This window comes from Meleagris gallopavo, chromosome 16 (genome assembly GCF_000146605.3).
Source record: "Meleagris gallopavo isolate NT-WF06-2002-E0010 breed Aviagen turkey brand Nicholas breeding stock chromosome 16, Turkey_5.1, whole genome shotgun sequence".
NCBI classification, from domain to species: domain Eukaryota; kingdom Metazoa; phylum Chordata; class Aves; order Galliformes; family Phasianidae; genus Meleagris; species Meleagris gallopavo.
This window is the reverse complement of record NC_015026.2, coordinates 4,720,441-4,735,379: the sequence shown is the minus strand read 5'-3', so window position 1 is coordinate 4,735,379 and position 14,939 is coordinate 4,720,441. Positions and strand designations below refer to the sequence as shown.

The window sequence follows — 14,939 nt, the reverse complement described above, 5'->3', positions numbered from 1 at the left end:
GCATCCCCATACAACGTGCATTTAATATGCCTTTACTGTGGGCTGAAAGCAGGAAGCTGGTTGATAAGGCTGTACTGACCACAAACACAGCGTACAAGATTAACGTGTAAGAGCTACTGATAACAAAATGTTATTCTTCTTGGCCAAGATTGCTGCAGGCTCACAAAACACCACCACAGGGCTTAGCACTGTGCTCCCTGTCTTATTCCAGTTGCCAGCCTTTTAAAGATTAAAGCTAAAAAGGCCTCATTTATCAGAAGAGGACCAAGCAAATCAGCGTATGAATCCATAAAGCTTTACAGAAATGGGCAGATGCAGAGCATGTACTTCTCAAAGATCCAGTTGATAAATTAAAATGCAAAGACATCTTAAGTAACAAAATAAAGCAGCATATCATCTCGTTGGCAGAATTCTAAGGGAACTACAGGTAAAGGCCACAACAAGGCCAAACACAGACAAAGAGGGATACAGATCTTCTTTATCTATATAACCCAACACAGGAATATTTTTTTTTCCAGCTCTGAGTGACATATGAACAGCACAGCAAGGTACAAGAAATAAAACCCACACTCAGGAAGGGCCTCAGCTTCCTGACTGCTGCTCCCCTGCCGGATTTGAGAAAAGCAGAGCCATCCTCCCAAGGACAGAAGCACTGCAACAAACACCACAGGCACAGCAGGCAGGGAGGCACCAGGATGAGCAACCACCTCTTGCAGGCTGCCTGATGGGCAGCCAAAGTTCACATCTTGTGTCAGGCTGGAGTCACTTCCTGTCCTGTTCAGAAGAGCAACGTCACAGCTTTCCTTTCCCTAGAGGAAATCACACACACCAAGCTGCTTGCCAGCTGAAGCCATTTCAGACATGGAAATGCCCTCCCTGTTGTCCCTTGTCCTATTGCTGGGCAATACCAAAAAGAATCTGTCCCCATCCATGTGACACCCATCCTCCAGACATGTTGGTAAGATCCCCTGTTGGTCTTCTCCAAGCTGAACAGCCCCAGGTGTCTCAGCCTTTCCTCATAAAGGAGATGCTCCAGGACTCTCATCATCTTTGTGGCCCTCCACAGGGCTCTCTCCAGTAGTTCACAACGCAGGCTTATTAAAACCACTGACAGAAAAGCAACTGGCTGAGTCTAGCTAGCTAAAACCAGAGGTGCTGCCCAGCAGCCCAGTTTGGTGCTTGAAGTTGCATTGAGCCACGGCTGAACTGAATTCAGAGCCAGAAGCTTCACAAAAGCAAGCATTTTTAAAACACAGCTTTCTAAAGCACAAAGCCAGGCTACAGAGCTAGGAACGTCTTTAGGAGAAGCAAACTGTACGACATATGAAAGATTGACAACATCTATTTCCTGCCCAAAGAATAATCAACATGGTGAGCTGCAATACTAAATAGAAAGGCACAGGAGCCAAATGGGAAGAGACACTGTAAGAAATACAAAATAAGGTCTTGAGAGACTCTGGGTTTAAGGGCTCATCTTCATCCTGGTTTTATATATTAAAAAAACTCTTAAGCAAATATTAATACAATGGAGCACTTAAACTCACAGCCTGGAATACAATCTCCACCAATTTCAGAATAACTGTTTCCTAACAGAAAAGATTGCAGATGGTCTGTAGCAATGCAGACAGTGTGGATCAAGGCAGCATTCCCTCATTGATTAAACCTCCTAGCAAGCAGGAAACTCAAGTGAGAGAAAACAAAGAAGAAGAAAAAATACATATATAGCACTGTTTATTTCTGGTCAGTGCACGTAACCTAGCAAAGTGCATTTGTGTGCACCCTATTCAGATAACCTGCTGTTGTGAGGCCGGGCTGCAGCCTGCAGTCCCATACACTTAAACATGGGTTTCTACATGTGCTGCCTCTCATCACACCATGCTCAAAGCCAGAGCCAGAGATCACTGCTCCAGAAGTACCTGGCAGCTCTCAGCCAGTCTTTTTCATCCTGTTTCTTTGTTTCTTTTCATTTATTTACGTAGATCTCTCATATGTGTTTTATTGACAACTTCTTCCATGGTGTATGTCTGGTACTCCTCTACACACACTGCACTCTGCTTATACTGTGTGTGCATAAACTTATGAGTAGTATGGATATAAACTGCAGTTTTCATAATATATAGACAATTTATTCCCCAACCTCCAGAACATGCATTTTTTTTCTACTTTATCTTAAAAGCTTTTTAGCTGAGACAGCTATTGCCTCATACTATAACATGGAGAAAACCTGCAAAGTCATCTTTGAAACTGTAGCAGCTCAGCCACTGCATGCCAAAATGAGCAAGAAATCAGCTCTGCTCTTTTTTGTAGTTAGACAAAGTGGAACCTCTATAGCGGAGAGGTCAAAACCAGACATTGCAGAGCACATGAACAATTTACAAACAGTTTCTCATGTGTCCTTCCAGCAGTAGCACAACCACTGGTTTCCAAACATCAGCAGAGAGGGCCCACTTCTCTCCCTTGCTCAACTTTCACCAAAGTGAGCTCCACGAGCACACAGCCCACCTCTCACTCCAAGCATGGATCCCTTTTCACACTTCAGTCACCATTCTCCAAGTGTGATGTGCCCTCTTCTTTAACAAGCAGTTCAAGTGGCCAAACACTGGCTCCAATGGAGTGTGTCACTAATGGCTTTGTATAAAAGAGATCTATTGCATTGGAAAGAAAGCAAGTGAAAAAAACAAATTTCACTGCCTTATAGAGGAGAAAAGTCCCTGAGCACAAGTAAAGCTGATGGGATTCGTTTGTTTAACTGAGGCTGTAACACACTGCAGTGCCAGAGGACTGCAAGTCACCAAAGGTTCCAGCGACCCTAAGCTTCACACTAATTTAAGACTGTATTTGGCTTGCTCAATAGGATGTTTACAAAAGAAAATACACAGGAAGAAGAACAGCTTTGATGTATGTGTAGTTCCAATACAATCAAGTTTTTCCAAAATTCTAATGTACAGATGTACAAGTAACAAAATCGCTCTGGATCTTCTTTGTAAGAGTACAAAATGTTTTTCTCTCGGTCAAACTTGTTCTTCTAGTTATATTCTTCAGTGAATGCAGAAAAAGTCGTCTCTATTTTTCTGCTTTATGTTCAAACACCTTCCTTTGCAGAAGACACCTGCACATGAGCTAGACACTCATGCCAGCCTTTGTGGACAGAATACCTCTGATGATACTGTTAGTGACACCGAGAGAAAAAGCAAAATGCTACAATAAATTTAAGAAAGAAATAACTAAGAAAACTAAAAGAAAACAACAACAAAAAATAAACAACAGAGGAGGGAGGAGGAAGAAAATAAAAGAATGAGCAACTGAACAAGAGGGCACTGGAAAGCAATCAGATACGTACCTCCTAATGCAGAATAAGCAGAGACAGCCAGTCACAGAACAGAAAGGTGATAGGTCATAGGCCATAAGGAAAACAAGAAGGCACATTTAAACCACTCATTAAAAAATCATAGCCAAAACCAAACCAAGAGAAACTCACAAATAATATGGAAAAATAAAGACACACAAAAATAACTCTTTGACAAGAAATCCTATTTTTGCACACAGAAAACTGAGTTGAAATTTCACATGAGTTTTGTGCAGTGACTACACAGAGGTTTAGCTGTTATCTATCCATCACAGCACACAACAAATACCATACCGAGTTTCCTTTCTGTTGCTGAGTTTTCAGTTCTCAGATACCAGAAATAAAACTCCAAAGTCTGAAACAAGATTGCTGCTTTGTATACGTGAAATAAGGAGTAACAACCTTCAGTTGTAAAGGAGTTACTTATTTTCGCTTATACGTTTTTAAATGTAAATTACAGCGTGAACCGTATTACATTTATAAGGAAGCAGTCAGACACAGAAGGAGCAGACACACTAACAACGAACAGACACAGCAGCAAGGCTGTTCTTGTAACTAACCTAATTTCAGCAGCCAACCTTCTCTATCTGGATTAAAAAATGTATGCGTTAGATCATTTCCATCATCCTCTGGAATTTTAAATGGCTCATTCTTAATACTTTCATATAAATTCTAGAATAAAAAAAGAGGAAAAAGTTAGTAATGTCCATCAGAAAATACAACCAGAATGTCCTACTGCTTTTCAGTTTATTTGTACAAAAAGCAAAGGAAATACTGCCAAAAAATTCTGGACCATCCATTCTCAATTGTTGTTTACTACTCTGAATAAGTTTGTTTTTAAATTACTTTCTCTATAAACTCTCTCTCTAGATTTTGTAAGTACTTCCCAACAAATACATTTTTATTTCAGGATTCAGTATTTCAGAAGTTTCAGCTTCTCAAATCGTTCTAATATAGCATAACTGTTGCCAAACAAATCTGGGTTTTTAGGTAATACTTCAGACCATCACATTGTGTTAGAGAAGTAAATACCTTTACTGTTAGCTTAGGGGAGAGGTGGAAGCCCCACACAACATGTGGAAAGAATAGAAAAGCAGTAACAGTCATTTTTTTCATTATTATTTAACTATTTTTCCTACTTTCTCTGACTTATGGAAAGAATTCTATTTCTAGATAAGAAGCCAATTCCATAAGAACACTGTTACAAGGATACTACTGAGAGATACACAGAGGACTTCCTCTGCAATCTCTTCTCAATATAAGATCAAGGTTAGAGACAACTAACTGAAAGAGACCATGAATATCAATGAACGCTTCTTTCAGTTTCTCAAATGGTTATGCATGGCAGAAAATGTTTTTTTACTTCCCTTGAGAAATCAGTCTGAAAACTGTAGCATATGTATTTAAGTTTCCTATTACAAAACAAAAAGCAACCCCTTACCTTCACCATTTTCACTTACCCGCAGTAGTTCCTCTGGAAGGTCTCCACCTTCATTAATTCCACGGTTCATAGAAATAAACCTCTCCACTGTTGGTTTATCTCTGACATTGTGGTTGTGCAGACTGGTATTTAACATGATGATCGCAAACGACAGCACATAGCACGTATCTGAAATCAGATTTGAAAAATGATTTACTTTTCTGTGTTTACAGTAGATGCTATACAGGCTTGGTGGTCCATTAGACATCAATTCAAAGTGCCTCCGAAGTTTTATCACAGACACCCAGAGGAAGTAGCTCTTCAAAATAATACTTGAACTGCATGTAAATAAAACTGAAAATAACACTTGACTCAATTTCTTGGCATACAAAGGTGCCAATACCAAAGGATAACAAAAGAGATCTTATCATGCCTCTTGATGTGGTTGTGACTGTAGAAAGCTCTCCCAGAATTCAAACAAGATCATGCATAAGAAAATAGAGGATGGAAATCTCTCTGCTACATTAAGAAAAGATGTGTTTGCATCTTCTGTATTTTGTTTTCAGTAAGGATTTCCCTCTGTAGCTGTTGCTGACCTTCTTCACATTAACCTTTTCCTTGCCTACTTTTTTACCCTCAAATCAGGTATCAGAAGGAAGCTATGCATGCACATAACTAAACAGACCAACAGTGCTAAGATACTATGCCATTCTGTGCAGGATGGGAGAGCTTTGTTAGTTTTTTATGGCCTAAGTATTTCTAAAGCATGTAGTTCAATAGAAAACTGAGCTGCATTTCTAACAGAGATAAGTCTTTGATAAGCAGATTGCTATAAAGAAAAGATACAATTCTCCTAAGGGAAAAGCTGGTGACCTTATATGTAATATATACCTACGTAATCTAAATCGCCCCCTCTTTCAGTCTGAAACCATTTCCCCTCATGGTGTCACAACAGACCCTGCTGAAGAGTTTGCCCCCTTCTTTCCCATAGCTCCCCTTTAGATATTGAAAGGCCACTCTCAGATCTCCCCAGAGCCTTCTCTTCTGCATGCTGAACAGCCCCAGCTCTCTCAGCCTGTCCTTGTAGGGAGGTGTTCCATCCCTTGGAGGATTTTTGTGACATTCCTCTGGATGTGCTCCAACAGATCCATGTCTCTCCTGCAGTGAGGACTCCAGATCTGGACACAGTACTCCAGGTGGGGTCTCACCAGCGCAGAACAGAAGGACAGATCACCTTCCCTGACCTGCTGGCCAAGATTCTTTGGATGTAGCCCAAGATACGATTGGCTTTCTGGGCTGCAAGGGCACATTGCTGGCTCATGCCCAGCTTACCATCCAGCAGAACTCACAAGCCCTTTTCCTCAGGAGCTCATCCTTTCATCCCACTGCTTGCACTGATAGTGGGGATTGCTACAACCCAGGTGTAAGACGCTACACTTGGCTTTGCTGATCCTCATGAGATTCTCCTGGACCCACTGCTCAAGACTGTTTAGGCTTAGGGAGATAGTGAGATATCTAACACTAGAATCTTAGTTCTCAAATACCCATTGTAATGCTATAATAGTACAATATGATGGAAAGTATAGCAATAATAGCAAAGTGGCACAATCTTAGGCTGCAGCAAATGAGAACAAGCCCAAATGCAGCAGCTGTGGACACAGAAACAAAGGAAGAAAAACTGCTTACCTTTGGAAGGCTTCTGGTAGGCAGGGATCTCCAGCAAGATACCCTCATCTCCACTACTAACCCTTACACGAGGCCTGGGAAGGAGTGGATCCAGGCTCCAACCCTTCCGCTCCCTCAGGTACACTGCAGGTACCTGAGCTCCCCTGGGTTGGCCCTGTCTTTCCACCAAGTGTCAATTACTGGTTCAGGCTGTGATTCAGCATTTCAGCTACACACAGCCAAAACAGTCTGGTGACATTTCTAAAGTGTGTCATATGCTCAAATTAGTTTACATATTAATGGCAGAGTTTAGTAAGTGGAAATGAATATTGACCATCAGCTTGTACTTTCCAGATGTGAAATATAAGATCAGATAGCAGCATTTTCACAGTTCTCAGGAAATGATTATTCCACATAGTATTTTATTTTGAACTTTCAAATTAGCCACTGTTTCCTTGCACCAGATGTAGAAGAACATTAACATTCTAATATCATATATAACTAACCTGTAGACTGAAAAACTCCTGGGTTACAAAGGCAATAGCGTGAAGCAAAAGCTTCCATCATACGATCAATTTTCTGAGCCTCTCCTGGGAGTCTGAAGCTCCACAGAAACTGCCTACAGAAAAGAAGAATCATTGTTAGGCTCAATCCAATATTTATATATTAAGCATCTATTGCTAATAATCAGAAACAAAAACCAGCAATGTGTATATAAAATGTCCTAGAAATACGTTCTCAATTTCTCAACAAACAAGTCAGGAGCTATCATAAAGCAACATGCACAGATGGCTAACCCAGAAATTCAGCCAGCAACACTGCATGCTATCAGGCAAGGTAATACGGCAGTTCATATTCTGAGACTCTCTTTTTTCAGGACTAGTAAACAATTTTCTGTATGCATCCCATTTTTTCATGAGAATACTACAGAGGAAAAAAAACAGTTCAATCCTCCCTGGGATTCCTGTCTACTAAGAGCAATAAGCACTCAGCTAGACTTACTTACAATGTAGAAACAGGAGATAAAATATTTCTGCTCAGGGAGAGAAGGAAGGAGTACAGCAACACTTATTATCTTTAAGTGAATTAATCAAACATTTAAAAATGAAAACAACTACAAGAGAAACACCAGTGCATGGAGAGAAGTGCTGCCTGTCAAGTGCAAGTTCACCCTACAGAGATCAGACCCAGAACTTAAGAAGAAAGACTCACAATACCATCGATATCATCTCAGTAATTTTATAACATATGCAGGAGAACAGCATGAACTGAAATAGAGTTTTTACTTTCCTAACTTACTGTTTCTATATATAGGTACATTGGAATGCATACAGGACAGAAGTCTTCACAAATTCACTTTCAGCAAATGGTGAAACTGAAAAGTTCCAATTAACTGAATCACTTGTTCTTTTCTTTTTTAGCAAAACAATCATCTAAACTAAAACAGAACCTAGACCAGCAAAGTTACATGCTCTGCCATGCAAAAAAAATTCCATATTCCCTGTACAGTGGGTGCCAATATAATACCCACTTGCTCCTGCTCTCATAAGTTTCCATTTTAGGACTTCATATCAAAGAGTCACAGGCCATCCTTAGCTTGGTTAGCTCTACATACTGACTTTTACTCACCTTGTACAAGGTTCCAACCCAGATCACGAATTTTGTAAGCTACCAAAATACAAACATTTAATAGAAGCAGCTGCTAAGGTAGAATAAAATCCAGCCTACAGTTAAATTGAGTAAAAGAGATAGGGATATGAAGCCTTCCAGATAATCTGCATCAGCCAGAGCCTTAGTTTACGCCTCAGGCAGCTCAGGCTAACATCACCACATCACTCAACCGTAGCAAAGCTGTTCTGACTCCACATCACAAGGTGCTGCACCAGAAACAAAGATCACATGAACATTTCTATTTATCTATTGTCGGGGTAGCCACTTGAAGCAATGAGACTGGCAGAAGTGTCTATTTCACCTTAATTTCCTGGATTAATTGTGGATTTCCATAAGCAACACTGTATGCTTCACAAGGTAACTCCGTGCTGCCATCTCAGAGAAATCAAGTTTACACACCAAAGGAAAAAAAAATTACACTTTTTTTTACCCACATGACAGTTGGGTAAATATGAATTAAGTAGGAAGAAACTGCTTCTACAAAGTCTAATCTCCGTGCAATTGCACACAAACACTAATTCTGGCTTGCAGCGCTCTCCCACCCACCCATAGCAACAAGTGGAAGAAAGGGATAAAGAAGAGGGCAGCAAAGAAAATGATCTGTTTGGCTGGGGCTTTGTTTTTAACCCATCTCGGTGCTGAGATATAAAATTGGTCTTCAAATGTTCACATTTGGCAGGCGCACCAAAAAGTCATAGCTACAAACAATTGGAAGTACTAAAACAGAACTGCCTCTGCTAACCTGCATAGTGAGGTACAGAGTCATGCTGAGTGTTACATCAGCCTTCTGACAAGTACATCAACACAGTGACTCCTCTGAACGTACAATTTAATACAGGAAGAAAAACAGAACGAATTTACTCACCGTAAGGCTTGTACAAGATTGAGATCAGCAAACTCATGGAGTTCAACAAAAGCCTGAAGAACTTTAATATTAAATTCATCTCTGTGAAAGAGAAAAATGGAAATAAACAATTACAATGCTGAACTTCAAAGCCTTCTTAGTTACCTCTTTTTCTTATAGAATAAGCAAACAAACAGATGATTATACTGATCAAATCAAACCAAAGGAACTGTTATCACGTTCAATTTTAATTGCTAGTGTTTTTGCTCATTTTTGCTAGCATTTAAAAGCTAAGCTATCAAGAGCCAGTACACCTGAATAGATTTTATCACTGCTTTTTTAAATGCCCTGAAAGTGGCCTGTCTTTCTTTGCTTTATATTTGTTATTCTTGCAACTACCCTCACAGGGGAAAATATTTGATAAATCTATTTAGTACAGTTAAGGTAGGATTAATTTCTTTAGCCATACAACGTAGGACAAATAAGCTTCAACTGCTTATAAGAACAGCTTTTTCAAAGAAGTACATAATATGTACCAAATTCTTATTCTATTCTCAAAAATTGTTACAATGGAAGTTTACTAAAAGCTTTTGACTTGGCTTGCTCTCAGCTATCTTTGACATCATTATGCAAAGCATGAGCCCAACTATGCTTTAATACAAGGTTATTTGAACGCAAAAGTTATATTTAAAAGCTGATAAACACAGAATGATTTGAATGCAGATATAATTTAGTCTACACCACCACTTCATTCATATGCCTGAAGCAGAAAGGTCTGTAATCCTCAGGGTGTGCTTTAAATACATAATCAAGACAGAATGTTGCCTATCGGCCTCCACCCAAAAATAGAAAGGTGTGCATTCACCAAGAATTATCTGTTGTGTTACTGACTAAATGCTTGTAGCTAATCTGTAACTCACAAGCAAATACTTGAAAGCAAACCATTTATTAAGATGTTTCCAGACTGTTCAAAGAACCACAGAGCAGCTCCGTCAAGCAAAAAGAAGCAATTCTCATCAAATTCAGTAATAAGCAACTGAGCTGCATGCTGCTTTGCAGAGCAGTGAATTCCTATAAAGTACAACTACACAGAGCACTCAATGGGGCTGCTTTGTTATCCTAAGCCAAAGATGCACCTTGCCTACATGTACACAAAGCTGCAGTAAATCAGCACAAATATCAGCCTCATACTCTAATTTTTGCTCTTTTTGGTTTTAATGTACATTGGATTAAGAGTCATGCTTGTGCTGGTGCAGCTCCAACACTGCAAACTAATATAGCAAAAGATCCTTTTCACAATTCTCAGATTTTAGCACCAACTTACCAGATTCATTAATTTTATTTTATTTTTTGCTATTCAGTACAAATCACTACAATTTCTCATATTTAAATAATGAAAAATCCACAAGATGGTCCTGAAATAATAATACATCTTTGAACTTTATATGTGAGCAGCAATGTGACCATTCTACAGTATGCCAATGGGACTGGTTATACTGGTGAGATCTTTCTGCATGAGCACATAGATTGCTTGGGAGCACAGGCTTGGGAGTAGAATACTGGAAGTATTTCAGGAGGTAGAGAATAACTCTGAAAAATGCATACAGACTGCTTTATGCAAGCTTTGTTACAATTTAGTAGATATTAACATACAAGTAATTTCACAACACTACCCAAATATTCAACATCCTAATGCTTTCATATTGAAATTGCTGCAATGTCTCCATACATGGTCCAGAAACTGCACAGAAAACCTTTTCAAAATACATGTACAACAGTGAAAACTTTCATTAAGCTTGTTGATGTCAGGAGGAAACAGTGCACAACCAAGCTGCTGATGCTGTAAAGAGATTACAGATGTCTCACAGGGGATCTGCCAGAACACATCACTACAGCAGCAGATCCTAAATGAGTCAGCTTTTAAACCTCCCTAACTGGCATTAGAACCAGAACATGTGCAAGCACGCAGATGCATGTACTCCAACCTACCTGCTACTTCTATCTCTTGCTGCTCCCTTTCCCAAAATCCATTCCTGGGTTGCACCTCAATGGGAGCAATTTGCATTTTATTGCATTTTGCACATTTATTGCCCTAGAACTGGTGCAGCTGCTCTGAGAGATGCCTCCTTACTAAGGGGAAGTCTGTGTACAGAGATGACACTAAAACCTGCTTACAACTACCGTCCCAGGAATGATCAACTCTAACAAGTAATTTCTTTCCTATCAATTATAATCAGTTGTAAGCCACACCTTGTCTAGGGACGGTGTCAAGAATTACTAAAACTGCTGCAATACAGCTCTTCACCATTCCAAAAGCTTATGGTATTAAATTCTGCTCTAATGCCAAATTTAAGGATATTTTCTCAAAATGGTAAGTTACAATGAAATATTATTCAACAATGGATTCATTCAGAAAGAACAACAACTAATCAGAGAAAAAAAACATCTAATAAGTATTACTTCCCTCTGTAGCTTTTCTACATCTGTGAGGAGAAGCTTTTTGTGCAGCCTCTGAAGGGGAAGGTAACTACTACAATTGCTAAGTATGCTCTGTGAACAAGATGAAGTTTCAATATTATTATTTACCTTTCACCGAGGTAATCGCCGATTACCGTTTTATTTAATCCTTCTCCTTTGTAAAGGAACTGTGCAATGTCTTCTGCAGTGTTCTGCAAGAGGTCGTTTTCTATCAGAAACTGTATTCCCTAGGAAAAGCAATTTTAGAGGAAAGGGAATATTATGTTTTCTTCCACAGCATTTATGCAAATACTGCTCGTAACATTTGGCATCAATATAGTGTCACAGACATGCACACAGCATGTAAGAGTTAAACAGGTTTATAATTGTTTTTATTTATCTATTTTACATGAAATAGTAAACAAATGATTTTTTTTTTTCCCCAGTCAGATAAGCAGTATTTTCTATTGGTTGGCAGATATAAATGGGAACACACTTTTAAGGCAAGAAGTACCAGGTGGCAGTTTGAATTCCTTAACTACAGAAATATCAAGTTTTGTCTTAACAGGTTAATGTAAGTTGGCCTGCTCAGCACACTGCATAAATGTCTGAAGATAATCTTTAAAATCATATAACAAAGAGGTATGCAGGAATGACTTAATCACCACCATGACAAAAAATAAAGCATTTGCAAACTGCACCCCAGTACATCAAGCCACTGCTTGCAGCAGAAGTTATGGCTGAAGATACTGAAACCAGTTTAAAGACTTTATGCTGACTCTGGGAATTGGCTGACTGCAAATGGTGCCTGAATTAAAGTACTCACAAAGGGCTGTCCATGAAACCACTTGGGCCTCTGCTACAGAGCTTCTACAAAGCCAGGAGGAGCCTTACCCCAACCTCAGTGCACACCTGATCAAGCCCCTGGATTCCTACACTTGTCTAAATTACTGGCCTCAGAACTTGCCCACTCTGGGATGCCCAGAGAGTTTTTTGCAAAGCAGGAAACAAAGGAGTCTATGGGTTATCTGAAGTTTACATAAAGGTTGGAAATGATTCATTCCACTACTCTGTAGAGCGTGGACAACTCTTTACATATACATATATATATATATATATATATATATATATCTATTTATTTTAAGCTTCAATACTTCATTTTCTGTGATAAATCAGGTCAGTAAATTGATTTTTTTTTTTGGTCAGGCAGATAATAATTTATTATACAAAACCAAAGTCTTACATGCAGCTCTCTCCTAACAATTTCACCATCTGAAGCTCAGTTTGATCACATGCTGGTAGTCTGACAACTTAGTACTTTTAGAAGTCATTTCAGAACAGATGTGATTTCATTGCAAAGAAAACATCATTTCTATTCTGAAGCAGTAATAGCTGAGATTTCCTCAAAACAAATCATCTCAAGCATATTTGATAACATCTGTGCAAAATCTCCACCTGACAATGAAACATACTGCTTTTTTTCTCCATAGCAATACAAAAAGTTTCTCAGATCTGCCAACCAAGAAAGCACCCTCCTTCCAACAAACATCAGAAATTGCAGCTGCAGGTTGCCTTGCTCAACACCCAGACTGCTCTATTCATGTTTAATGCAAACGGACTGCCCAGAGTTTGTACAAGTTGCACAGGTTACTGAAAAATGGAAATGGCTGGAAATGTGGAAAACAAAAGATACCTGCAGAGAAACAGGTACCTGAGCATGCTGCAAAAATCACTGGGTTTGAGGGCTTTTTTTGTTTGTTGTTTCTTTGTGATTTTTTTTATTCTTCAGATCTTTAAAGCAGCAGAAATCAGACAGGAAAGGAATGTCTGGGACAACTCTCGTGTCTGGAATACACTGTAAAATAGGTCAGCCAAACACTCATCAACTCCCCCACTATCTTTTGTCTCGGTGTAACTCCTCTTTATGAAGTCTGATATAAGACAGAAGGCAGCCATACGAGTTTGACCTCCACGCACAAAGTCACCATCACACAACAATTTATTATTCACTAACTAATGCTGTATGATTTTTAGGTTTGTTTGTTTTTTAAAAGCCTGTGCAATTAAATCTCTGATTTTCATTTTTTAGAGCAACTTGCTGATAAACTCTGCACTTCTTTAGATTCTGTTTATGTCATAGGGAATCCATTTCCTGAGCCCACCACGGACAGCAGTGACACCCACTGCTAGGAATGCAAAGCACAGCTTCGTGTCCCCTGCACAGGGATTACAGAAGTGCTTCATGTTTTGTTTTGCTGTTTGTTTGTCGGTTTTGTTTTTCCCAAACTTGACCATCACAGCCCTTTACCTGATGTAACCTAACTGCATTCAACACAGCTATTTTCAGCAATGACTTTTGGGTCAGGGGACAATCACTCTACATTCAGGTTACCCCGTCAGAAAACATAAAACTGTTCAAATAAAAATGATTAAAGAAATCAGCTCGATGATGAAAACACTACATCTACATTATTGGATTTTTAAGGGAAAAAAATCTTTGAGGATTCAGTGAATGTACTGTTACTCTGCTTCTTTCACATTCCCAACCACGGAGACCACCTCCCCTCCTGCTATGAAGGAAAAGCATTGTTGTCACAATGACCAGAAGTTCATTCTCTCATTCAGCATTAAAACAACATACATTTCAGCTGCGTGCAATTTAAAGTTGCAGCTCCTAACAGAGAGACAATCCAGCTTTTGAGCATCGAGCTACTGCAGGCCACCACTGATTTACAGACATTTTTAAGGAATTAGTACTCGAAGTCCATTTACCACATTTATATTATGTTACAGTAGTAATGTGGCCACAGCATCTATTTACAGAAATAACTTTATCCCATACAAACAGCAGCAAAAATAGTTAACACTGGAATGAAGGCAGCTTGCATCACTGTGTGATTTTCCCACAAAATTCCAAGAGGCAAAAGAGATGGAGGAAAATAACAGAATATCAGGGATATTCTGCCCTCAACAGAGCTGAAGTTACACAGGCATCAGAATGAAAAATAGCAGACATGGTCACCAGCTTCAGAAGGGTTTTGTATCACAAAATGCTTGCGTGTTTTTACTAAACTGAAAGCAGCCAGAAGAACAGCAGCCACTGCTGCTCTTGAACATTACAGAAAAGCCATCAAATCATAACTGACCTCAATACAACCTGAAAGAAGAACAAAGCTTAAACGCTTTCAAGAAAGATGTTAAAGAAGATTCTTCACAAACAGACATTCTGCCTGCTGGTGTTTGTCCAAGCAACACAGGTAGGTATCTGTGTTATGTAAGCGTACAGATATATAAATGTTCACATGTGACTTTTTCACAAACAGAATTTAGATATGCAAATATAAACCCATATGAGAATAACTAAGAAGCAAGTTAAAGGCATTTTGGAAGAATCAGGGAGCATTTTTATAGATATATATAAAATCTATTACTTCACTAGTAGCCAAATATCTAAGTACTTTTAGAACTGTTTGACACGTCAACATAGAACACACTCTATCAGGTACAAATAATCACCCTGAAAGCCACTGCAATCA

The 14,939-nt window shown here is 39.1% G+C and overlaps 1 protein-coding gene across 1 annotated transcript in view; it reads right to left on the bottom strand.

Annotated features, from left to right (window-relative positions):
• Positions 1-2,963: 2,963 nt before the first annotated feature.
• Positions 2,964-14,939, bottom strand: part of LOC100548307 (cytohesin-3) — a 32,343-nt gene continuing 20,367 nt past the window's right edge. Inside the window, exons 5-10 of the mRNA XM_031555827.1 lie at positions 11,533-11,651; positions 8,968-9,048; positions 6,938-7,050; positions 4,807-4,955; positions 3,907-4,018; positions 2,964-3,166 (exon numbers count right to left, since the gene is read on the bottom strand). Coding sequence (XP_031411687.1) covers positions 3,129-3,166; positions 3,907-4,018; positions 4,807-4,955; positions 6,938-7,050; positions 8,968-9,048; positions 11,533-11,651 — 612 coding nt within the window. The 3' untranslated portion in view covers positions 2,964-3,128. The remainder of the gene's footprint in view (positions 3,167-3,906; positions 4,019-4,806; positions 4,956-6,937; positions 7,051-8,967; positions 9,049-11,532; positions 11,652-14,939) is intronic.